At 36.2% G+C, this 26,338-nt stretch overlaps 1 protein-coding gene across 20 annotated transcripts in view; it reads right to left on the bottom strand.

Moving 5' to 3' along the window:
* Window positions 1-26,338, bottom strand: part of LOC147995597 (uncharacterized) — a 50,779-nt gene that overhangs the window by 6,810 nt on the left and 17,631 nt on the right. For 7 of the 20 annotated variants that reach the window (XR_015683676.1, XR_015683681.1, XM_087654942.1 and 4 more), the window contains one exon: window positions 7,159-7,282. The exons of 6 other annotated variants lie outside the window; for them this stretch is intronic. Coding sequence is in view for 5 of the 14 variants with exons in the window: in XM_087654942.1 (XP_087511068.1) it covers window positions 7,159-7,282 (124 nt within the window). In the remaining 9 variants the exon portion in view is untranslated. Of the gene's footprint in view, window positions 1-7,158; window positions 7,283-17,157; window positions 18,317-26,338 lie in introns of those variants that run through there. 7 more of the 20 variants (XR_015683674.1, XR_015683672.1, XR_015683678.1 and 4 more) reach the window with 1 other exon arrangement.

Below are 26,338 nucleotides of genomic sequence, written 5' to 3'. Positions count from 1 at the left end.
AGCCATTGGTTACTGGAAACTTTATTTACCAATCAAAACCAACTAGTTGCTGGGTACCTCAGTATCTTATATGCAGATTATTGTGCAAATTTGGGGGAAGCAAATCCACAATATGGAGTACTTGTTTTTCAATATATTTGTTTTCAATTAGGTATTTATATGTGCCAGGGGGAGGAGCCTGTTGCTCACATGAGTGGGGTGGCCCTGGAGAACAAAAGTAGGTGTTAGATACAGAAGAATTGGAGTTGCAGGTGGTTTTGAGTTACCTGATATAGGTTCTGGGATCCAACCTTAGAACTTCTAGAGTAGTATCCTCTTTTACTGATGAGTCATATCTTCAGCCCAAGAAAGTAATCAGTTTAATAGAGTATATTTTAGTGTAACTATCACAATAATTTAAATTTTGATTTAATTATATTTTATTTTATTACTTTAGGTATGTAGTTTCTCTTTCTCTCTCTCTCCCTCCCTCCCCCCCCCCGTGTGTATGTGTTTGTGTGTGTGGGTGTGCGTTTGCGTGTGTGTGTGTGCATGTGTGTGTGTGTGAGTGTGAGACACACACACATGTGCTTCATGCCTAGAGGGGTCTGAAGACATCATCATATTCTTTGGCATTGAGCTTACAGGTGTTTACAAGCCACATAAGTGAGATGCATGTATCTAGTTTCATGTGTTTGTAATGGGTAATCAGCATATGCAGCCCACTTATTAAAGACACTGTTCTCCAAATAGCATCATTTGTGTTTCTGACTTCATAGTTTTATTTATTCCTGGTTCTTGTGTTCAGCTCCATTCCCCTGTACTCATGTTTTAATTGGATATTTCATTTATTTACATTTCAAATGTTATCCCTTTTCCTGTGCTCTTTTTAATGCCAGTGCCAGCGATATTTTCTTACCATAAGTCTGGAGAGCAGATACTCCATTGCCTTATCCTTATTCTTTTTTCAGCATTTGTTCAGTTGTTTGTGGTCTTTAAAGATTATGTCAAATTTTAGATGTAATTTAAAATTAGATCCCCTCCCCTACGATTTGGTGAACAATACTGGTGGTGTTTTGTTTGTTTGTTTGTTTATAATGTGTATGAGTATTTTGCTTTACATGCATGCATATGCAAATTGTACATGCGTGACATTAGTGGAAGCCAGAGTAGGTTATTAGGTCACTAATGATGGCTGTATGCCACAATGTGTGTGCAAGTAATCTGATCTATGTTCCCTTGAAAATTAGCCAGTCGTCTTTGACACTGAGCCATCTCTCCAGTCCCAAGTACTGGTACTTTATTTTGAAAGGGTTATTTTCATATCTAAAAATCACTCTGAGTAGTATTATTAATTTTTCCAGGTAATAACTTATTTTATCCTGTAATATTTAGGTTTATAAAGTATTTTTCTGTAATTCTTATGAAAATATATCACTCCTATTGATTAGGTTCATAGTACTAAAAGTACTTTGCACACTACCAAATAGTCAAATAGCAATCCAGCTACTTACAGTGATGTTCTACCTTGAAGATATTTTGGAGCAAAAGTGGTACAAAAGTTCTGGAAGCGACCAACTGATATCTGATTGAGATTATAGTCCACTGCATGAGACAGAGCCCATGTGTTACATAGCTCAGCTGTGCAAGAGCCTGAAACTAGATAGCTAGGTAACTAAGTACTATGTTTTAGAAATAAACTCGGTAACTATAAAATGACTCCTAATGGCATTCTATTGTACTCCTGGGTCAGTGTCTTCCTCAGCCATCAGAGAAGCTTCTGATGTTAGGAGATAGGAACAAATACAGAGACCCACAACTGAAGAAAACACTGAGAGTGATACCTTAGAACACTCAGTACTAAATGGAATGTTCCTCTGGGCCTCATGGCGCCAATTAAAATATACATTCTACCTAGTTTCTATCTGAGTAGGTAGTTTGAGAAGTGAATGAATTAGTAGTGTCAAAGTTAGAAAAAGAATGTTTATCCACAAAAAATATATTAGATCATTTAAAAATGCTATGTGTGATTCTATAGTCAATGGATAATTATTTTTTCATATAACATCCCCAAAGCACTGACTGAACTTTTAATTCTTAAATTCAATTATTTATGACTGTGTTCTAAGAAGGGAAAGAATCTTTCTCCTCTGTAACATATAGATACAGCAAAACATTATTTCATTGGCAGAAATCCTAAGGGGAAAACGTCACATGGCTAGTGAAGGGGACAGCCTTAAAGGTCACCCCCTCAGATGGAGTAGGTCACCGTGAATTTTTAACACATTACGGAAACGGTTACTGTTGTCTAAATAAAGCATGTCATATAAGTCAGACATTACTTGTTCATCAAATTTCTCTCATTTCAATATAGTTTTTATGAAAGTAACCAAGATATGATATTCAAAGTGCCTCATATATTATCATTCATAACAAAATTTTATTTATAATACATTATGACATTATAAAAGCTATACAGTATTTCATCAGAAACCTGAAGTGTCCCAATATAAACACGTACTTTCCTGTGCACATTCATATACCTACACACATGTAGATAAACTTAAAGCAGATAATTTTGCTTGTTAAAATTTACAAGCATATTATAGTGAGAGTAATGGCCTCAATTATCTCAGGTAAGTGGTTAATTGCTGCCTATAAACTCTGTCCAAACACAAAGTACTTAATAAATTCTAAATAATAGAAATTAGTACAACATACCAAAGTCAAAAAGAAAATCCACTCACTTCAGCTATTTTCTGTCATTTTCTGCTCATAAAATTTCTTCATTACAAAACAGTGGCATGCAAATATGTTAAAATTATTAATGTACAATATTTATTTGGAAATTTACAGGCTTCTCTTACTCTGCCTTTACTAAATAACTGATAACAGGTCATGCAAAAAAAAAATCAACCACCAAAAAGTTACGTATCATAAAACTAAGCTAAAATTTATACACTGATATGGTTACACCTTTGCATCATGGGAAGAAAAGCCATACAATCACAGTTACAGTGTTAAAGGAAAAAAAGGGACATGGATAATATGGCTTTATCCAAACTGTCAGTTTTAAAGCCAAACCAAAAAAAAAAAAAAAAAAAAAACAATGTACAGATTATATTTAGAAAAATGAAAGATTTGAATAAATTTAATGATTAGTATTTTAGATAGCTCATCCCTCTTACTGACATCTCCTACTACCATAATTCTGCATTCAAAGGGTAGGCAAATAGGTTGTATATTCAAACCAATCTATGGTTCTAGTTTATTGCACTGGGGTCTAAGACAAATGTCCACCTGGCCCCCATTATTTCCTTCAGCTTTAAAATTCACTCCATTGAATCCTTCTATTAACTTTGTCTCCCAATAATATTTGATGTAATACCTGATTTAATAAAGTTTATTAACCATCTGTTCATCTGCCTACCAAATGGTTAAGACAGTTCAGTACAGGGCATAAATACGTGTATGAAATTATTTCTATTTACTGGTAAATATACTGAAGAAATGGTGATAAAACCAAACTTCAATGTAGCATTAGAAACACACTTATAATTTGGCATTGCTGATGTAGCACAATATTACTATATCATTTAGTTTAGTGGTTCACTACTATTAATCTTGGTTTTCTATATATCCAAACCCCATCACAAACATGCCAAATGGTATCATTAATATAATCCATAAGAATTTAAATTACCTGATATGGAAAAAAGAAAAGGGAATTTAAGAAAAGAATTGGAGGTGAATTTTATCAAAATAAATCATGTTTATGTAACTAGATAAGTTAATTTCATTTTATTTACTTTATTTTTTAATTGGATATTTTTTATTTACATTTCAAATTCTATTCCCTTTCTCCCACCAAAGAACTGATCCCTTCCCGCCTCTCGGCCCTGACATTCCCCTACACAGGGGTCGGGGTCGGGGGATCCAGGCTTGGCAGGTCCAAGGGCTTCTCCTCCCTTTGGTGTCCAACAAGGCCATCTTCTGCTACGTATGCACCTAGAACCATGGGTTTGTCCATGTGTAGTCTCTGGATGGTGGTTTAGGAGCTGGGAGCTCTGGTTGGTTGGTATTGTTCTTATGGGGTTGTGAGCTCCTTCAACTCTTTTGATCCTTTCTCTAACTCCTCCAATTGGGACCCCATTCTCAGTTCAATGGTTGGCTTCAAGCATTCACCTCTGTGTTTGTCATGCTCTGGCAGAGCCTTTTGGGAGAGATCTATATCAGGCTCCTGTCAGCATGTACTTCTTGGCATCAGCAATATTTTTTTGGTTTGGGGACTGTATGTATATGGGCTGGATCCCTAGTTAGGGCAGGCTCTGATTGCCATTCTGTCACTTTCTGCTCCAAATTTTGTCTCCATACCTTCTCCTATGAATATTTTTGTTCTCGCTTCTAAGAAGGACTGAAGCATCCACACTTTGGTCATCCTTCTTCTTGAACTTCATGTAGTCTGTGGATTGTATCTTGTGTAACCTGAGCTTTTGGGTTAATATCCACTTATCAGTGAGTTCATACCCTGTGTGTTTTTTTGTGATTGGGTTACCTCACTCAAGATGATATTTTCTAGTTCCATCAATTTGCCTAAGAATTTCATGAAGTCATTGTTTTTAATAGCTGAGTAGTACTTCATTGTGTAGATGTACCACATTTTCTGTCTCCATTCTTCTGTTGAAGGACATCTGGGTTCTTTCCAGCCTCTGGCTATTATAAATAAGGCTACTGTGAACCTAGTGGAGCATGTGTCCGTGTTATATGCTGGAACATCTTTTGGGTATATGTTCAGGAGTGGTATAGCTATGTCCTCAGGCAGTATTATGTTCAATTTTCTGAGGAATCCCCAGACTGATTTCCAAAGTGGTTGTACCAGCTTGCAATCCCACCAACAAGGGAAGCCTGTTCCTCTTTCTTCACATCCTCCTCAGTATCTGTTGTCACCTGAGGTTTTGATCTTAGCCATTCTAACTGGTGTGAGGTGGAATCTCAGGGTTGTTTTGTTTTGCATTTCCCTGATGACTAAGGATGTTGAACATTTCCTTAGGTGCCTCTCAGCCATTCGATATTCCTCAGCTGAGAATTCTTTGTTTAGCTCTGTACCCCATTTTAATAAAGTTATTTGATTCTCTGGATTCTAATTTCTTTCTAAATATTGGATATTAGCCCTCTATCAGATGTAGGATTGGGAAAGATATTTTCAATTGGTTGGTTGTCATTTTGTGTAATGACAGTGTCCTTTTCCTTACAGAAGCTTTGCAATTTTAAGAGGTTCCATTTGTAGATTCTTGTTCTTAGGGCATAAGCTATTGGTATTCTGTTTAGGAAATTTTTCACAGTGACCACTTGGATAAATTGCTTTTAAAACATGATATTTACATTGTTTCATCAGCCAAAGACCTACAGAACTAAAACTAGTCAATTAAATGAACATTCCTTGGTTGCAACATTCACTTTCCTTTTCTCCTTTAATAATCAATGTTGCCTTAAATGTTCATTTTGGGGCCAATATTATCAGGGAATCTAGAAATATATATATATATATATATATGTGTGTGTGTGTGTGTGTGTGTTTGTATGTATGATGCTTGATTATATATACATATACATAAACATAATATACTCAAGTTTCAAAGCATCATAGTTGAATATAAGTATATATATATATATATATATATATAATTTTTACTATGTGAGCAAGCATATAAAATTTGGAGTGAGAAGTTCTAAATTTGATTTTCTTTATATTGCTTTGTATATCTTTGAAATATCTTTTCAAATCTATATTACTTTGTTCATTTGAAATGTGAATTCCAATAAATTATGGCAACTAGGAGTATAGCCTGTTGATAGAGTGCTTGATTGCCATGTAAATGACCATGATATTGATTCTCAATAACTTATAAGCAAACATAGTATCACATTCCTGTAATCCCAGAACTTAAGTCATAAGAGCAAATAATATAAAAATCTAAGACTATCCATGGTATATGGTGAGTTCAATACCATATTGTGGTTCATAAGATCTTAGCTTACAAAAAATAAACTAAAAAGGGACTAAAGGATTTCACACAACAGCTGATGCTGTAAGACTAGTATGGAAAATATTAAAAAGTCATTTGAGGACATTAGTATAGAAATATTATTTTGTATATATCTCCCCCAAGCATTGAAAAACAATAATAGACAAATGAGATTATATGAGTTAAAAAGTTTTTACATAACAAGAGAAACTATCAGTAGAATTGAGAGTGTATAAATAGGAGAAAACATTACAAACTAATAATTTTATATGAGATACTTCAGGTCAAAAACCCTACATTGTCTTCTTTATGGCAGTATTTATATCTGGAAGAATAATATAGTCTGTATCATTATAACATTTACAAAATTGTCCCAATAAATGTTGATAATTTTTAAGCCAGTTGCCTATGGTTATTAGGCTCTGTGTATATGAGTCCAAACCATCTCAAATGCTGCTGGTTTCTGTAACAGTAAGAAAGATAGAGTGAACTTAGGGAGACATTCCTTTTAAATAAATCATCCTGGATTTTCTTCCATGTATGTAAAGTCCATGGAAATGGGGAATATTCATTCCTAGATGGGCAGAATATGGCATTATTGGGGAAAAGCTAACTACTGTCATGTTCCCCTATTAAATAATAAACTAAAGACAATGCTTCATCAGTTATCAAGCCTAGTATATTGAATATTATTAACTTGTGTTTTTTGTGATGATATGTAATATGAAGTTAAAAATAATGGAGTTTACATGTCATATATTTACTTCAGTAGCTGCTACTTTATCCTAATACAGTTAGGAATAATGAGTTAAACTTTCTACAGTTCTCTGCTAATGAACAAAAGGAAATATTTTTACTTGCATTAGTGTACTAGGCTAGCCCCATTAAGGGATATCATAGCTTCATATGGACATTTTAAAACTAAACCGAGGAAAAAGATTTGTTCACTAAATAAAAGTAATTTGCAGCTACTTGGATATCAAAGTATTTATTACCCTCAAATGATGTATTTGTGCTAATGAAATAAAGAAACAGATAATTTTTTTGTGTAGAACATATGTAGTTTTGTTTACTTAATAGTAGTTCGTGATTAAAAATGTGCTGGTGTGTGAACCCGACATGTAACAAGAAAGTAGTATAAAGTGCAGCTAACCTGAAATACCGTGAAGACCCAGGGAGAATATGGTAGTAAGACAGGAGTTTCCTGCTGCAGGAGAGCCTGAGGGAATTCCCAGGATTTTTTAGAAAAATCCTCCCATGGCACTTGATCCAGGCATCTAGGATTGAATCAAATGTGGTTTTAAAATTTTGAAATGCAGTCATCCAGGGCAGGAAAATGTTATTTGTCATATGAGATTCCTTCCAATTGCAATCTCTGCAAAGTCTTGCTTAGAAACCTTGGGTAAAATTTCTTTGCTTTTCCCTCTGGAGACATGTCTTTACTCTTTTTTCCTTCACATTTATAACAAGCATTATTTATACTTCTGTCAAAGCTCCTTTTATGTCTAACTCAGGCTGTGATTATATGTGGTCATGTCTCCTGAGGAAACTTCAGCTGAGAGTACAGGGGCATGCCTCATTTCTCTGGCTTATAACCCACAATGGATAGTACATCATGGACTCTAAATATCTGTTGAGGGTTCCTCTGCCTGCTGGTACAGCCCGTTCTATATCAAGAGAATACTAGATCACTGCTAAGGCATCATAAATACGAATTATATTTTATTTACGTGTAGGATCATAAGTACACGCAGGTGATGAGAACATAGCAAAGAACTTAATTGACAGAAATGTACTTGGAGCACTACACACTGTCTATTCATAAATAAATTCTAAGTATAGAAGAAGCATCTTCTTCAGAAGTGCTAGCTTTTCCCAGTGAAGGGTGCCCTGTGGAGTTATAAAGCATAGTTAGTACTAGAAGGCAGAGAAGATCTCTGAAGCAGTTTATTTTCCCAAGAAATACAGTGCTTAAATATATCTCTCAATCTTTAACAAAATGTTCAGTTGTAGAGTTTCTACAGCAGAAGGAAATTCTGATGCTCTTTATTTTGTCTGCTTTAAAAAAAAATCTACCTTTCCCATGCTTGTCAAGAGATTTAATTATAACAATTACCTTCCTATTAAGAGTTTTATTAGGAGGCAATGTAGTCACACCCATGGTCCATCCTTAAAAATTATATTAAGTTGGCCTTTATACTAATTAATTTTCAAACTTAAAAAAACAAGTGTCATTATTTTACTACTAAATGATTACTCATTTTTTCAAATCAAATAGTACATGGCATTAATTTATAATGTAATTGTCTTATACTGTAGTAAATAAAATTAATGGTCAAACAAATGTAATATCAAAACATATATTTGACTATTTGTACTTGAACAAGCTTTGTAATTCTAATTACTATTAGGCTCCGTCATTGTAAGGCACCTTATTAAATGCAATTTAAATATAAAATTACAATAACTATATTTTCTTGATATATTTTTGTCATACAATATTTTGAAATTTCTATTTTATAAGTATTTCAAATTTGGAATTAAATATCAGTCATTAAGTTCTCTATGTTTGTATCCCTTTACTGGTTTTTAAAGATGGGAAGTTATTATATAATTGTCTGCACCCTGGTAAAGAAGCAGTAATGTTTAGTGTAGGTGTTTTGTTGTTATAGAAGTCCAGGTATTTTTCAAGGAATAAGACATCTAGTCAAAATGATAATACCAACCTGAAGCTCACAGTGAAAAATAAGTGAATCTGAGAGTGTTCTGAAAATTCAAATACACAATAAAGTCCTCGTAAATATCAGCCAATGACCCCAGAATAGTAACAGAAGGAAAACATAGAATGTTTGTCCTTGATGTTGTTTGGGTGGCAAATAGAATATTCAATTTAAAGTCAATATCATCAAGCAACATACTAATCATGAATAGTTCATTTAGTAAGGAGTACATTGGCAGAAGAAAAATGATAGTAATATTGCCAAGCTTCAGTTCTCTATCACACATTGCTAGTTGCTTTAACTTTGTTTCCTCAATCTTAGAAATTGCTAGAAAAACAATAATTTAATGTCAATATTTTTCAAAGGAGCTATAATAGGTATATTATTAGGATTCTTTAGGAACAGAACTGATAACTGATAGAAGATAGAAGATAGATCCATGGACAGACAGACAAACTGATAGATGATATAGGGACAAATAGATTTAGAGCCTTTATTAGATTGGCTTAGATGATATGGTCTGACTAGTCCCTCAGTAGCTATCATATATCATGCTGTATGAGTTGCGGAAGCCAATACTCCCTAATCCACAAGATGAAAAGATTCAAGGACCCAATTTTGCAGTCAAGAGCTGGATATTCATGAGTAGCTGATGGTCTCAGTTCATGTTGGGAGCACAAAGAATGTGGTTCTTATACCAGTTAATGGATCAGCAACAGCAGGAACAGGATAGAATAAATTCGCCTCAAGATTGAGTCAAAGAGACAAATGGAAAGCTCTCCTTCCTTCGTGCAACTTAAGTGGGCTGCTATCATAATGTTACATTCATTGTGATTTTTCTCAATTCAAGTAATCTAATAACAATAGTATCTCAGAGGAAAACCCAGGGAATTGCCTTCTAGTTGATTCCAGATCCAGTTCAGTTGACAACTGAGAGCTCATACTGAAATCTAAGTTCTTACCTAATAATGAATCATTAATTTAGAAACTTGCACAGATAAAACTTAAACTCTCCCATTCCAGCTACCATTTTTAGGCAATTAGTCACAATAGCAATGTTATATTTTATTATCAAATGCTATCATATATTTTATACTTTATAAGGAAAGATTGGAATCTTTAAACTCACTCTATAGTGAGCTCCCTAACTAAAAGGAGACTGTGCAAAATTACATTATTAAGCATAGTATACTTAAATCTTTTAACTGAAATTATTTTTATTGCAGAAACTGATATGTTCTGAGTGATTCCTGGTGAAGCAAGTAATTCAGTAAAGGTTGGTATAAAATTACGAATTTGTAGATTATATACTGCTTGGTATTCATAAATGGTGCAAGATTTCATATTACACATAAAGATTAATTAATTAGGGAATAACTTTCAGTTTTCTCTACCAAGTTTTAAAAACTACAGATACAAATATCAAGAGACTTCTGTCCATGAATCCTCTTCTTGAGGTTTAAGTTAAGAAGTAGAGAAAACTGACATCCCCCAAAATTATTCAACAAAGTGCCATATTTAAAGTCACTTTTAGCTTAAACCTACCCACTTGAGTTCTCTTTTGTCTCCAAAAAAAAAAAGGCTAGAGAAGAAAATTCATTGCTTAGAATTCTAGAATGCACTTCTTTGTGCTATGAAATCTTCATGGAATGACTATGTTTGTGTAAACCTGCTAGTCATTCTTTGAGACATAGTTAATTATTTTCCCCTTTATACAACTCTGGAAGGAAATGCTAACATTTTAGCAAAATGTGTGAGAGGGCTGATGCATAAATCACTTCTGGGTAACAAAATTCTTTCTAAAATACAGTTATTGCTGCCGTGTCATGTAGCAGTTAAGAACACAGGCATTTTACATGGTTGTTGACCTGTGCAAAATAGCAGGTAAGTATTGGCATCGCAGTTTTGACTCAGTCTATGTTTTAGGTGATTATATTTGAACACAGCTTGGACTATTTTACTTCACTTGTGACCTAGGTCACAAAAACAGGCAATTTATTTTATAAAGGGCATCATGTACAGTGGCTGACATTATTTTCCTTATCTCATTCGCTTTCCAACTAACTATTTAGTACAAAAACCACCCAGGCCTATAAACTGAACTGATAAACAGAAAGTAGTTCTGAATGGTTTTCTTCTATGAATGATGGAATGACAGAAATGGATTGATACAAATTTGTTTTTTTTTAAACACACATGTCAATATCAGAGATAGAGTGTGACATTACTACTATGCATTATTTCATAGAAATATCCTACATACATATTTTACATGCAAGTGGCAAAAAATGTTGTCATGCCTAAATGAAACTGTAAGCAATAGATGGAATGAAGTTACAAGATAGGTTCAGAAGTTATTACAATTATTCTGTATAATTAGAAACAAAGACCTGTTTGTTTATTCATTTACTCACTTCTCAAGATCAGTTGCTGAACTCCTAATTGTGAGCCAGAACTTTCACAAGCCTTGTAGATGCATTGGGCCATTGACTAGGCAACCATTCCTTATGGTACTCATCTTCCTGAATGTATTTTTAAGTGTGTCCCCTCCTGATTGTGGGCCAGCCAAATCTAGGAATTGTAACACATTGCTTCTAGAATCTGGCACTAATCTACAGTTCCAACAGACATGATGTCCAATCTAAACTCAAATGTTAATTAGCTCTATGAAATTTGACAATTCCTTTCGTTTTGATGATATTGTGCAAAATTAGCACAAGAAAAATATCTAAGAGCACTGGAATAATTGAAAAAAGTAGCACGAGTAATTTACTCTCTAAAAATATTCATGTTCTTTCTGTAATTAAATAATCACTAAGATATTAGGTTAAAAACAGTACAATCATTCTTAAAACTCTTTGGAATGCTAGTTTTAACAATCTATATTTTCACATTCTTGTTCTATACATTTCTTTAAATTGTGATAATCTATTTATGTAAAAATTAAAAAAGAAAGAAAAATATCTTTTCTTTCTGTCACTCACAAATCTCAGAGGATACAAAAGTATCTGAAGATTCAACAAGTAGAAAAGAGACATATGAAAGCTTGTCTTTTATCCTACAAAGTGCATTGTGGTTTCTCCCAAATCTAAAGTTACAGTTCATAATACCCTGTTGTCTACATTAGTAGGAAGACGTGTGACTTTCTACATACTGTCAGTGTAGCTCAATAATAAATGGCAGAGTAAATAATCTGATTTTTTCCCCATTTTATTTTATGCGTGTGGGTGTCTGTGCACCAAGCATATGCAATGCCCAAGGAGGCCAAAAGATGGCATCAAATGCCCTGGGACTGGAGTTACTGATGGCTGTGAGCCACCATGCCACACCAGTGAGAATGGCTAAGATCAAAAACTCAGGTGACAGCAGATGCTGGCAAGGATGTGGAGAAAGAGGAACACTCCTCCATTGTTGGTGGGATTGCAGACTGGTAAAACCATTCTGGAAATCAGTCTGGAGGTTCCTCAGAAAATTGGACATTGAACTACCTGAGGACCCAGCTATACCTCTCTTGGGCATATACTCAAAAGATGCTCCAACATACAACAAAGACACGTGCTCCACTATGTTCACAGCAGCCTTATTTATAATAGCCAGAAGCTGGAAAGAACCCAGAGGCTCTTCAACAGAGGAATGGATACAGAAAATGTGGTACATCTACACAATGGAATACTACTCAGCTATCAAAAACAATGACTTTATGAAATTCATAGGCAAATGGAGGGAACTGGAAAATATTATCCTGAGTGAGGTAACCCAATCACAGAAAAACACACATGGTATGCACTCATTGATAAGTGGCTATTAGCCCAAATGCTTGAATTACCCTAGATGCACAGAACACATGAAACTCAAGAAGGATGACCAAAATGTGAATGCTTCACTCCTTCTTTAAAAGGGGAAAAGAATACCCTTGGGAGGGATTAGGGAGGCAAAGTTTAGAACAGAGGCAGAAGGAACACCCATTCAGAGCCTGCCCCACATGTGGCCCATACATATACAGCCACCAAACTAGATAAGACAGATGAAGCAAAGAAGTGCAGGCTGACAGGAACTGGATGTAGATCTTTCCTGAGAGATACAGCCAGAATGCAGCAAATACAGAGGCGAATGCCAGCAGCAAACCACGGAACTGAGAACGGGACCCCCGTTGAAGGAATCAGAGAAAGGACTGGAAGAGCTTGAAGAGACTCGAGACCCCATATAAACAACAATGCCAAGCAACCAGAGCTTCCAGGGACTAAGCCACTACCCAAAGACTATACATGGACTGACCCTGGGCTCTGACCTCATAGGTAGCAATGAATAGCCTAGTAAGAGCACCAGTAGAAGGGGAAGCCCTTGGTCCTGCCAAGACTGAACCCCCAGTGAACGTGATTGTTGGGAGCAGGGCAGTAATGGGTGGAGGATGGGGAGGGGAACACCCATAAGGAAGGGGAGGGGAGGGGCTAGGGAGATGTTGGCCAGGAAACCGGAAAAGGGAATAACAATTGAAATGTAAATAAGAAATACTCAAGCTAATAAAGATGTAAAGAGAGGGGGGGATGGGTCCTCTGTAATAGCAGCCAGTTCTCCTAACCACTGAGCTACCTCTCCAGCCCCTCCTTTCACAAGTCTTTAAATCTTTTCATATCAAAACTTCTTTTCTATTTTCTTTTTCTTTTTATTTAACTCTATACTTACTGTCTATAACCCAGAGCCTCATTTCTGATCCCCATATTTACCCTAGTGAGTGATTTCATTCTTGCCCTTCCTGTTCTGATGTCCTTCCCTCAAAGCCAGTGACTAGCATGTGAGCATCATGTGCTCTTGGACTGGACGACGTAGACTTGACAGTTTTGAAGTCTTGTCCCACTTGTCTCTTCTAGTTTGTCTTGGGTCTCGGTGACTTCTCTGTTTCTACCTGTTTATTTTCTTGTGGACTTGGTGTTTGGCTCTGATTTTTATGCCAAATAAATTGATTTGACTGATTAGAAGTCATCCATAATAATATGTAGCTGTGTAAAATACCCTGAATGGCCTTTCCCTAGAAGCCCCAGGATGCTTATTGTAGACTATCTTTTCCTCCTTATTCCTCCTTTCTCATTGTCAAAATTGTATTCAAAGAAGATTCCCCAGTATCTTCTTTGGAAAGGAAAACCAGAGGGCAGAAGAAGACAACATCCACTGTTGTTTGTAGTTTTCCTTGAAATTCACCATAGTTCCAAAATATATACAGTTATTAGAGTCACCTTTAAGTAAGTTATGGAATTTGTTTAGATCATATATAGAATTAATAAATTCAAAGTATTTTGGAGATCACCAGAAAGAATCTTCAAGAGTTACTTCCTAACTCTCCAAACTCAAATGCCAAATTCAAAGGTGAAAAAGAATTAGGTTATAATGAATTTTATATATTCATTCCAAAGTGAAAGTGTTACTTTTAAGAAATACATGAGTTAAAATAGAAGGTTTCCTTGGTGCCAACTCTAGTGACAACTTGGAAATATGTGACAGTCAGGGTCCAATTTGTGAGATTTCAAATGATGTTCCAAAAGTACTGGGAGTATTGCTGCCTACACAGAATGTAGAGGACAACATGGTTGACCTGATGAGTATTGCAAAGGAAAGACAATGCTCACAAATTATTTCCACACGAGCAAAAGTTCACTTCATGTCTATCAGTTGTGGAAGTGTGGTGTTGTGTGGTTAGACACAAAAGTCTGCCTCCACAAACACACTGGTTAGAACTTGTCTGCTTGTGTTTCTAAAGTCTAAAGAATGTAATTGATCACAGCTTTAACAGTTGCCCTCGCGTCTCTCTCTTAGTCCTTGCTTACCACAGGGGGATAATGAAGCTGCCCTTTGTAGGAGCCTGATCTCCAAAAGAAATCTCAGACGCTCCAATTTAAAAAGTGTGATGTTGTCTGGCTATGTTGGAATTTAATGATATTCTCTTTTCCAAGTAGGAAAGTCATTCACAAGAAATGTGAGAATTTAAAAATAAATTCCAATGGCAACTGTTTGTTAATTAATTTGATAGTTTTTGAAAATATTAATATGAGAAATGATACATGGCATTTTTATCTAACAGTCACTTGTCATGAATGGATAAAAGAAAAATAATTTTTAAATTTTTCTTGCGTACAGTAGAGTACAGAACATATGAAGCAACCATTATGTGAGATTTATCTTTTATATCTGCCAGGTCAATATATTTGCCTTGAACTCAGATTGTAGGAATTGTTTTTCTGTTTTTAATGATAAAGCACAAGGTAGAGAATGACTGAGAATTGTATCCATTTTCATATCAGTAGTAGAAAAGAACCAGGATGTGCGTAGTATAACAGCCCCTCAATGGATGTGACACATGAATACTTATGCTTATCAGCAACTAGTAAAAGTGGCTGAAACATAATAATTTAGATTCCCAAACTTTTGTATTCATTTGTATTATATAAGCATGCCATTTATAAGATAGTGCAAAAGAGGAGGGAGCGTTACATAGGAGACAATTTTACTTATACAAGAAATATTAAGTAATAATATGAACTTTCCTATTGCAATTAAAAGGCTAAATTATAATTCTATAGTATCTAGTGGGAAAGAGCAAAAATCCCTAGAGTACTGAAAAAAAGAATTAAAATAATAGCAGGCATATTTATCTATATAAATTTTTTAGTACTGATTAGATAAATAAAACCATACACATAATAACATGCACAGATATATGTACACTTATCATACATTCATCAATCTGTGTGTCATCTATTTATTTTTTGTATATTATCTATTTAATTATATCCTATAGATATTTGTACCTGGCGTTATGTCAGAACACCATCCAAGAATGGAGTCATATGAGAATTCTGAGAGCTTGGGAGAAAAATTCCATGAGTTTTGTGACCTGAATTTTTTCAAAACACAGTATAGTTCTTTATATATGTTTTTGTGCTCCTCCCAAATGACATGGATAGTAGTGAGTTTACTGTTGTTATTCATAGTCTTCTATAGAAAAATATGTTCCTACCACATGTGCATTGATATTTCATCTTAAAACCTTACTCCTCAGATTCTTCTTAATCCTCAGAGTATAAATTGTCTGCTTCTCTAAATAGGTCAGCTACTGCATGAGACTATTGTCTGCCTCATTTACTGCCTCCATTCTCCTAGGTCCCACTGATTCTAGAATAAATAAGAAACAACATGGTTCAGAATGAAAATTCTGGTTTGCTGCTGGTGTATACTTGAAGCCATTTCATTAAACACTAACGCTGCAAAGCAAATTATAGGTGTGTGTGTGTGTGTGTGTGTGTGTGTGTGTGTGTGTGTGTTATTTGACACTTACTTACGAAAAAATTTCTGATCAGAATTATTCCCCATATGTGGATATGCTAAAGTGGAAATATATATATGAACCTACAAATGGATAAGAAATGTATACAATTCTAATGAATGAACTTTCATCACCAAATAGAATTATGAGGAAAGAATGATTGCTATAACATGACTGACCCCAAAAAGCATTATGAGTAAAAGAACTCAGAGAGAATACCCACATATTGCATAGTTCCATTTCTATGAAATGTCTTTAACTGGCTAATACCTTAAAAGTAGACTCTCTGTCACAAGGTACTGGTATAGTTTACAGATTATATAACTAGGTAGTGTGTATGTGTAATTAATTATTTTATAGGTGGCAAAGTCATGATCTTCAGTATCCTCAAAATTGTTCCACAAATATGTATTTAAAAATATTTAAATGATTAATCTTTCTGTGCGTGGAATGGGGATGGTCATAACACTGCATTCATGCGAGACTCAGAGGCCAACTTGAAGGTGTCATGCCCCTCCATAAACCATGTGTGCCTGAAGATTAAACCAGATGATCAGCCTCGAAGGTACCAACTAGTGAACCACATACTTATAAGTTATGATAACTCAGAATAATTACTTAAGAGGTATCATTGACATTCATATGTGGTTGAGTCAGTGCACATGAAGATTTTTCATGGTGTTCATATCCTGTTTTTCCTTTGTGGGATGTGGTCCTTCACTGCCAAACGCAGTACTCCTAAATCACTTTATATCTTACTGTATCATAAAAAAGTAGCAACACTTAGTTACAAAACATGTGTTCCAGGAACCCACTTTTACTGCAATACTACTGGTGATTCATAACTAGATTTTATAAAATACTGGTCAAATCATCATTTTGATGGAACATAAATCTTTCTTTTTCCATGAACTCAGGCTTCCAGTTATCCCATTAAAATTTTTTACATTATTCTTTTAATAACGACTCAATACAAAAGTTTTAGCTGGGACCATGCAGGGATGTTTGAATATTATTTTTAAATTGAATTTTAGTAACTGTAGTCTTAAACAAATACTCGATTATCACCGATTACTTAAATTACAGAATAAATACATTTTAATAAGAATAAAACAATAATATAAAACACATAATAAATTAAAGTAGTACATCCTTCTGTTTAGGTTTTATAGAAATCACATATAAGTCTCAAGAAATGATTGATTTTCCAGGCCATTCTACTAAAACTGGACTAGAATTAGATACTGAAAATGGTCTCACTAGTGAAAGACTTAAAGCATATTAAATTTCTGAGACAAGTTTACATGTGAGTTTGGGGGTCATTGAAGAGTCTGATGAGTCTTCAAGGTAAGGAAGTATTACTGTACTCTCATGTAAGGAAGTCAGTCAGTGCATCATACCCTTGAGGCACCAGGGTAAGAACAGAAGTCTAATATTCTTCTCTTTACTTCGATCCAAGGACGATAGAGTTTCAAGTGTAAATATTTAAAATAATTTGACATGTTTATTTTACTATTTCTTATTTCCATGAAGTTGATAAAGAATATTTAAATCACATTAAAAGTACAAATATTTGAAGTCAACTTATATAACCTCAGAGTTCAGATTTCATTGTCTATGATAATGGGCAAGTCTGGATGTATCTGTTACCTGATGAATGAGTTCAGTGAAATATTTTAAAGTATTTATTTATTTATTTATTTATTTATTTATTTATTTATTTATTTACCAAACACTGCCCCTTCGCCATACCCTTCCCAGGCACTCTCCTGCCATTTTCCCTCCCTTTCTCCTCTGAAAGGGTGCCCCCCTGTCCAGGTATTCCCAACCCTGTTGCATTAAGTCTCTGACAGAGTAGGCCCATCCTTTCCCAGGGAAGCAAGACAAGGCAGTCTTGCTGGGGAACAGAGAAAACAGACAGGATGTAGCTTTATACAGCTTTAAGGATAGCCTCTGATCCAGCTATTGTGGGGTTAACATGTGGAGAGTGAACTGTTCATCTGCTACAAATGTGCTGAGAGACTTGTGTATTTTTTTGGGTGGAGGCTCAGTCTCTGAAACATGCAGAGGACCAGTTTTGTTGACTCTGTTGCTCCACCTGTTAGGTTCCCATCCCCTTCAGGGCCTTTATCATTCCCCAAACTCTTCCATAAGAGTTCTCGACTTCAGTCCAATGTTTGACTATGGGTTTCTGAATCTGTTTCATTCAACTTCTGTGGAGAGCCTCCCAGAGGACAATTATTCTAGGCTCCTGTCTTCAAAGAGTCCTATAACCCCTAAAGAAATAGAAATAGTTATTAAAACATCTTCCAAAAATGAAAAAAGAAAAAAACTAGTCCAGGACAAGATGACTTTAGTGCAGAATTCTACCAGACTTTCAAAAAGAAGACATACTGATACTTCCCAAACTATTCCACAAAACAGAAACAGAAGAAACACTGCCTAATTCATTCTATGAGGCTACAGTAACCCTGATACCCAGACCACACAAATACTCAAGAAAAAAGAAACATGAGATCAATTATGCTTATGAACATCAATGCAAAAATACTCGCTAAAAATCTTGCAAATCCAATCCAGGAACACATCAAAACATGGTTGACCATGATCCAGTAGGCTCTGTCCCAGCGATGTAGGGATGGTTAAATATACCAAAACCCATCAGGGCAATCCACTATATAAACAAACTGAAAAAAATCACAGAATCATGTCACTAGATGCTGAAAGGGCCTTCTTAAAAAAAAAAAACTAACACCTCTCCTCTTCATGTTAAAAGTCTTGGGAAGATCAGAGATTTAAATTACATGCCTAAACATGATGAAAGCGATGTACATAGTAATGCATATATCCAATATCAAATTGAATGGAGAGAAACTGGAAGCAATCTCATTAAAATCAGAAACAAAACAAGTCTACCACCCACTCCTTCCCTATCTATTTAATATAGTATTTGAAGTTCTAGCTAGAGCAATAAGACAAGAAAAAGAGATCAAAGGGATACTAAAATGAAGGGAAGTAAAGGTTTCTCTACTCAGAGATTATATGATAGTATATTTATGGGATCCTGAAAATTCTACCAAAGAACTCTGACAGCTGATAAACTACTACAGCAAAGTGGCTGAATATAAAATTAACTCAAACCAATCAATAGTCTTCCTTTATACATATAACAAACTAGCAGAGAAAGAAATTATGGAACAATATCCTTCACAATAGCCACAAAAATATAAACTATATTGGTGTAACTCTAACCAAGTACGTAAATGAAATGTATGACAAAAATGTCACATCCCTGAAGAAAGAAATTGAAAAAGATATCAGAACATGGAAAAATTTCCCATGCTCATGGATAACTATGATTAATACAGGAAAATAGCCATCTTACCAAAAGCAATCTACAGACTCAAGGTAGTCTCAATCAAACTTCCAACACAATTCTTTTATAGGCCTCGAAAGAGCAATTCTCAACTGCATAAAAAAGCCAAAAATCCAAGATAGCCAAAGCAATCCTGAACAATTCAAGAGCCTCTGGAGGAATCACCATTCCTGATATCAAGGTGTACTAAAGAGCAATATTAATAAAAACTGCATGGTATTAATATGGAACCAGACTGTTTGATCAATGGAATCAAATTGAAGACCCAGAAATAAAGCCATAAACCTATGAACACTTGATTTTTTTATGAACAAGGCAAAACCATACAATGGGAAAAAAAGAAAGCATCTTCAACAAGTGGTTCTGTTCTAACTGGATATCTGCATTTCCAGAACGCAAATAGATTCATATTTATCACCTTGCACAAAGCTCAAATCCAAGCAGATCAAGGACTTTAACATAAAACTGGATAAACTGAATTTCATAGAGGAGAAATAGGAAAATAGTCTTGAACTCATCAGTACAGGAGACAATTTCCTGAACACCAATGGCTCAGTATCTAAGAACATCAATTGATAAATACAGTGAGGTTTTAGCATGTAATAAAATTTTTCCCTGTTTTGCTTTCATTCCAAGAATTTATCTAGTTAAATTTTTATGTTAATATACTACTTTTTGAAAGAATGTATTTATTTGGAATAAAATAAGCTCATGCAGGTATACTTTGCATTGAGAGTATAAGGTGGGAGGGACTTCTCTAAAGTCCAAAACTTACTCCTTAAACCCTAGTCTATATGTACTGAGATGTTCATCATTTGTTGGTCTCTATGATAGATTCTGCAACATTTGACTGAAAGACTTCTTAATGAAAAATTTGTCATTTTTAATCTTCAGTACCTTAACTTTTCTTTGAATCTTTCAATAACCTTTTTTGACCTGTGATTATTGTGGGTGAGTATAGCTTCTTCATTTATTATTAAAAAAAAGCTTCTTGGGCAGCACCCCGCGAGCAAACTTGAGCCTCGGGACCACAGGTAAGACCAACTTGTCTGCTGCAAGAGAGCTGCCTGGTGAGATCAGGACACACAGAGGCAGAGTTCATCTAGGACCAGGCAAGTCCTGTGTTTGCCTGAGGTCCCACGCCCGCGGATCCCGGGCCCGCAGCAGCTCTCTGCTCCCAGACCCTATGGGAAAGACACCTCACCTCCTGATCAGGTGGGCACTCCTGAGGCCGCAGAGCAGAAGAGACCACCAACACTGCCCACCCCTGCCCACATCCCTGGCCCAAGAGGAAATTGTATAAGGCCTCTGGGCTCCCGTGGGGGAGGGCCCAGGAGCAGCAGGACCCCTGCCTGAGACACCTCCAGAACCTGAGGGAAACAGACCGGATAAACAGTTCTCTGCACCCAAATCCCGTGGGAGGGAGTGCTGAACATTCAGAGAGGCAGACAAGCCTGGGAAACCAGAAGAGACTGCTCTCTGCGCACACATATCGGACACCAGAGGAAAAAGCAAAAGACCATCTGGAACCCTGGTGCACTGAAGCTCCCGGAAGGGGCGGCACAGGTCTTCCTGGTTGCTGCCGCCGCAGAGAGCCCTTGGGCAGCACCCCGCGAGCAAACTTGAGCCTCGGGACCACAGGTAAGACCAACTTTTCTGCTGCAAGAAAGCTGCCTGGTGAACTCAAGACACAGGCCCACAGGAACAGCTGAAGACCTGTAGAGAGGAAAAACTACACGCCCGAAAGCAGAACACTCTGTCCCCATAACTGACTGAAAGAGAGGAAAACAGGTCTACAGCACTCCTGACACACAGGCTTATAGGACAGTCTAGCCACTGTCAGAAATAGCAGAACAAAGTAACACTAGAGATAATCTGATGGCGAGAGGCAAGCGCAGGAACCCAAGCAACAGAAACCAAGACTACATGCCTTCATCGGAGCCCAATTCTCCCACCAAAACAAACATGGAATATCCAAACAGACCAGAAAAGCAAGATCTAGTTTCAAAATCATATTTGATCATGATGCTGGAGGACTTCAAGAAAGACATGAACACACTTAGGGAAACACAGGAAAACATTAATAAACAAGTAGAAGCCTACAGAGAGGAATCGCAAAAATCCCTGAAAGAATTCCAGGATAACACAATCAAACAGTTGAAGGAATTAAAAATGGAAATAGAAGCAATCAAGAAAGAACACATGGAAACAACCCTGGATATAGAAAACCAAAAGAAGAGACAAGGAGCTGTAGATACAAGCCACACCAACAGAATTCAAGAGATGGAAGAGAGAATCTCAGGAGCAGAAGATTCCATAGAAATCATTGACTCAACTGTCAAAGATAATGTAAAGCGGAAAAAGCTACTGGTCCAAAACATACAGAAAATCCAGGACTCAATGAGAAGATCAAACCTAAGAATAATAGGTATAGAAGAGAGTGAAGACTCCCAGCTCAAAGGACCAGTAAATATCTTCAACAAAATCATAGAAGAAAACTTCCCTAACCTAAAAAAAGAGATACCCATAGGCATACAAGATGCCTACAGAACTCCAAATAGATTGGACCAGAAAAGAAACACCTCCCGTCACATAATAGTCAAAACACCAAATGCACAAAATAAAGAAAGAATATTAAAAGCAGTAAGGGGGAAAGGTCAAGTAACATATAAAGGCAGACCTATCAGAATCACACCAGACTTCTCGCCAGAAACTATGAAGGCCAGAAGATCCTGGACTGATGTCATATAGACCCTAAGAGAACACAAATGCCAGCCCAGGTTACTGTATCCTGCAAAACTCTCAATTAACATAGATGGAGAAACCAAGATATTCCATGACAAAACCAAATTTACATAATATCTTTCTACAAATCCAGCACTACAAAGGATAATAAATGGTAAAGCCCAACATAAGGAGGCAAGCTATACCCTAGAAGAAGCAAGAAACTAATCGTCTTGGCAACAAAACAAAGAGAATGAAAGCACACAAACATAACCTCACATCCAAATATGAATATAACGGGAAGCAATAACCACTATTCCTTAATATCTCTCAACATCAATGGCCTCAACTCCCCAATAAAAAGAAATAGATTAACAAACTGGATACGCAACGAGGACCCTGCATTCTGCTGCCTACAGGAAACACACCTCAGAGACAAGACAGACACTACCTCAGAGTGAAAGGCTGGAAAACAACTTTCCAAGCAAATGGTCAGAAGAAGCAAGCTGGAGTAGCCATTCTAATATCAAATAAAATCAATTTTCAAATAAAAGTCATCAAAAAAAGATAAGGAAGGACACTTCATATTCATCAAAGGAAAAATCCATCAAGATGAACTCTCAATCCTAAATATCTATGCCCCAAATACAAAGGCACCTACATATGTAAAAGAAACCTTACTAAACCTCAAAACACACATTGGACCTCACACAATAATAGTGGGAGATTTCAACACCCCACTCCCATCAATGGACAGATCATGGAAACAGAAATTAAACAGAGATGTAGACAGACTAAGAGAAGTCATGAGCCAAATGGACCTAACAGATATTTATAGAACATTCTATCCTAAAGCAAAAGGACATACCTTCTTCTCAGCTCCTCATGTTACTTTCTCCAAAATTGACCATATAATTGGTCAAAAAACGGGCCTCAACAGGTACAGAAAGATAGAAATAATCTCATGCGTGCTTTGGACCACCACGGCCTAAAACTGGTCTTCAATAAAAATAAGGGAAGAATGCCCACATATACGTGGAAATTGAACAATGCTCTACTCAATGATAACCTGGTCAAGGAAGAAATAAAGAAAGAAATTAAAAACTTTTTAGAATTTAATGAAAATGAAGGTACAACATACCCAAACTTATGGGACACAATGAAAGCTGTGCTAAGAGGAAAACTCATAGCGCTGAGTGCCTGCAGAAAGAAACAGGAAAGAGCATATGTCAGCAGCTTGACAGCACACCTAAAAGCTCTAGAACAAAAAGAAGCAAATACACCCATGAGGAGTAGAAGGCAGGAAATAATCAAACTCAGAGCTGAAATCAACCAAGTAGAAACAAAAAGGACCATAGAAAGAATCAACAGAACCAAAAGTTGGTTCTTTGAGAAAATCAACAAGATAGATAAACCCTTAGCCAGACTAACGGGAGGACACAGAGAGTGCGTCCAAATTAACAAAATCAGAAATGAAAAGGGAGACATAACAACAGATTCAGAGGAAATTCAAAAAATCATCAGATCTTACTATAAAAACCTATATTCAACAAAACTTGAAAATCTTCAGGAAATGGACAATTTCCTAGACAGATACCAGGTACCGAAGTTAAATCAGGAACAGATAAACCAGTTAAACAACCCCATAACTCCTAAGGAAATAGAAGCAGTCATTAAAGGTCTCCCAACCAAAAAGAGCCCAGGTCCAGACGGGTTTAGTGCAGAATTCTATCAAACCTTCATAGAAGACCTCATACCAATATTATCCAAACTATTCCACAAAATTGAAACAGATGGATCACTACCGAATACCTTCTACGAAGCCACAATTACTCTTATACCTAAACCACACAAAGACAGAACAAAGAAAGAGAACTTCAGACCAATTTCCCTTATGAATATCGACGCAAAAATACTCAACAAAATTCTGGCAAACCGAATCCAAGAGCACATCAAAACAATCATCCACCATGATCAAGTAGGCTTCATCCCAGGCATGCAGGGATGGTTTAATATACGGAAAACCATCAACGTGATCCATTATATAAACAAACTGAAAGAACAAAACCACATGATCATTTCATTAGATGCTGAGAAAGCATTTGACAAAATTCAACACCCCTTCATGATAAAAGTCCTGGAAAGAATAGGAATTCAAGGCCCATACCTGAACATGGTAAAAGCCATATACAGCAAACCAGTTGCTAACATTAAACTAAATGGAGAGAAACTTGAAGCAATCCCACTAAAATCAGGGACTAGACAAGGCTGCCCACTCTCTCCCTACTTATTCAATATAGTTCTTGAAGTTCTAGCCAGAGCAATCAGACAACAAAAGGATGTCAAGGGGATACAGATCGGAAAAGAAGAGGTCAAAATATCACTATTTGCAGATGACATGATAGTATATTTAAGTGATCCCAAAACTTCCACCAAAAAACTACTAAAGCTGATAAACAACTTCAGCAAAGTGGCTGGGTATAAAATTAACTCAAATAAATCAGTTGCCTTCCTCTATACAAAAGAGAAACAAGCCGAGAAAGAAATTAGGGAAACGACACCCTTCATAATAGACCCAAATAATATAAAGTACCTCGGAGTGACTTTAACAAAGCAAGTAAATGATCAGTAGAATAAGAACTTCAAGACACTGAAGAAGGAAATTGAAGAAGACCTCAGAAGATGGAAAGATCTCCCATGCTCATGGATTGGCAGGATTAATATAGTAAAAATGGCAATTTTACCAAAAGCAATCTACAGATTCAATGCAATCCCCATCAAAATACCAATCCAATTCTTCAAAGAGTTAGACAGAACAATTTGCAAATTTATCTGGAATAACAAAAAACCCAGGATAGCTAAAGCTATCCTCAACAATGAAAGGACTTCAGGGGGAATCATTATCCCTGAACTCAAGCAGTATTACAGAGCAATAGTGATAAAAACTGCATGGTATTGGTACAGAGACAGACAGATAGACCAATGGAATAGAATTGAAGACCCAGAAATGAACCCACACACATATGGTCACTTGATTTTTGACAAAGGAGCCAAAACCATCCAATGGAAAAAAGATAGCATTTTCAGCAAATGGTGCTGGTTCAACTGGAGGGCAACATGTAGAAGAATGCAGATCGATCCATCCTTATCACCCTGTACAAAGCTTAAGTCCAAGTGGATCAAGGACCTCCACATCAAACCAGACACACTCAAACTAATAGAAGAAAAACTAGGGAAGCATCTGGAACACATGGGCACTGGAAAAAATTTCCTGAACAAAACACCAATGGCTTATGCTCTAAGATCAAGAATTGACAAATGGGATCTCATAAAACTGCAAAGCTTCTGTAAGGCAAAGGACACTGTGGTTAGGACAAAACGGCAACCAACAGATTGGGAAAAGATCTTTACCAATCCTACAACAGATAGAGGCCTTATATCCAAAATATACAAAGAACTCAAGAAGTTAGACCACAGGGAAACAAATAACCCTATTAAAAAATGGGGCTCAGAGCTAAACAAAGAATTCACAGCTGAGGAATGCCGAATGGCGGAGAAACACCTAAAGAAATGTTCAACATCTTTAGTCATAAGGGAAATGCAAATCAAAACACCCCTGAGATTTCACCTCACACCAGTGAGAATGGCTAAGATCAAAAACTCAGGGGACAACAGATGCTGGCGAGGATGTGGAGAAAGAGGAACACTCCTCCATTGTTGGTGGGATTACAAACTGGTACAACCATTCTGGAAATCAGTCTGGAGGATCCTCAGAAAATTGGTCATTGAACTGCCTGAGGATCCAGCTATACCTCTCTTGGGCATATACCCAAAAGATGCCCCAACATATAAAAAAGACACGTGCTCCACTATGTTCATTGCAGCCTTATTTATAATAGCCAGAAGCTGGAAAGAACCCAGATGCCCTTCAACAGAGGAATGGATACAGAAAATGTGGTACATCTACACAATGGAATATTACTCAGCTATCAAAAACAACGACTTTATGAAATTCGTAGGCAAATGGCTGGAACTGGAAAATATCATCCTGAGTGAGCTAACCCAAACACAGAAAGACATACATGGTATGCACTCACTGATAAGTGGCTATTAGCCCAAATGCTTGAATTACCCTAAATGCCTAGAACAAATGAAACTCAAGACAGATGATCAAAATGTGAATGGTTCACTCCTTCTT

This window comes from Rattus norvegicus, chromosome 3 (genome assembly GCF_021556685.1).
Source record: "Rattus norvegicus strain SHRSP/BbbUtx chromosome 3, alternate assembly SHRSP_T2T, whole genome shotgun sequence".
NCBI lineage: Eukaryota > Metazoa > Chordata > Mammalia > Rodentia > Muridae > Rattus > Rattus norvegicus.
This window is presented reverse-complemented; position numbering and strand designations above follow the sequence as displayed.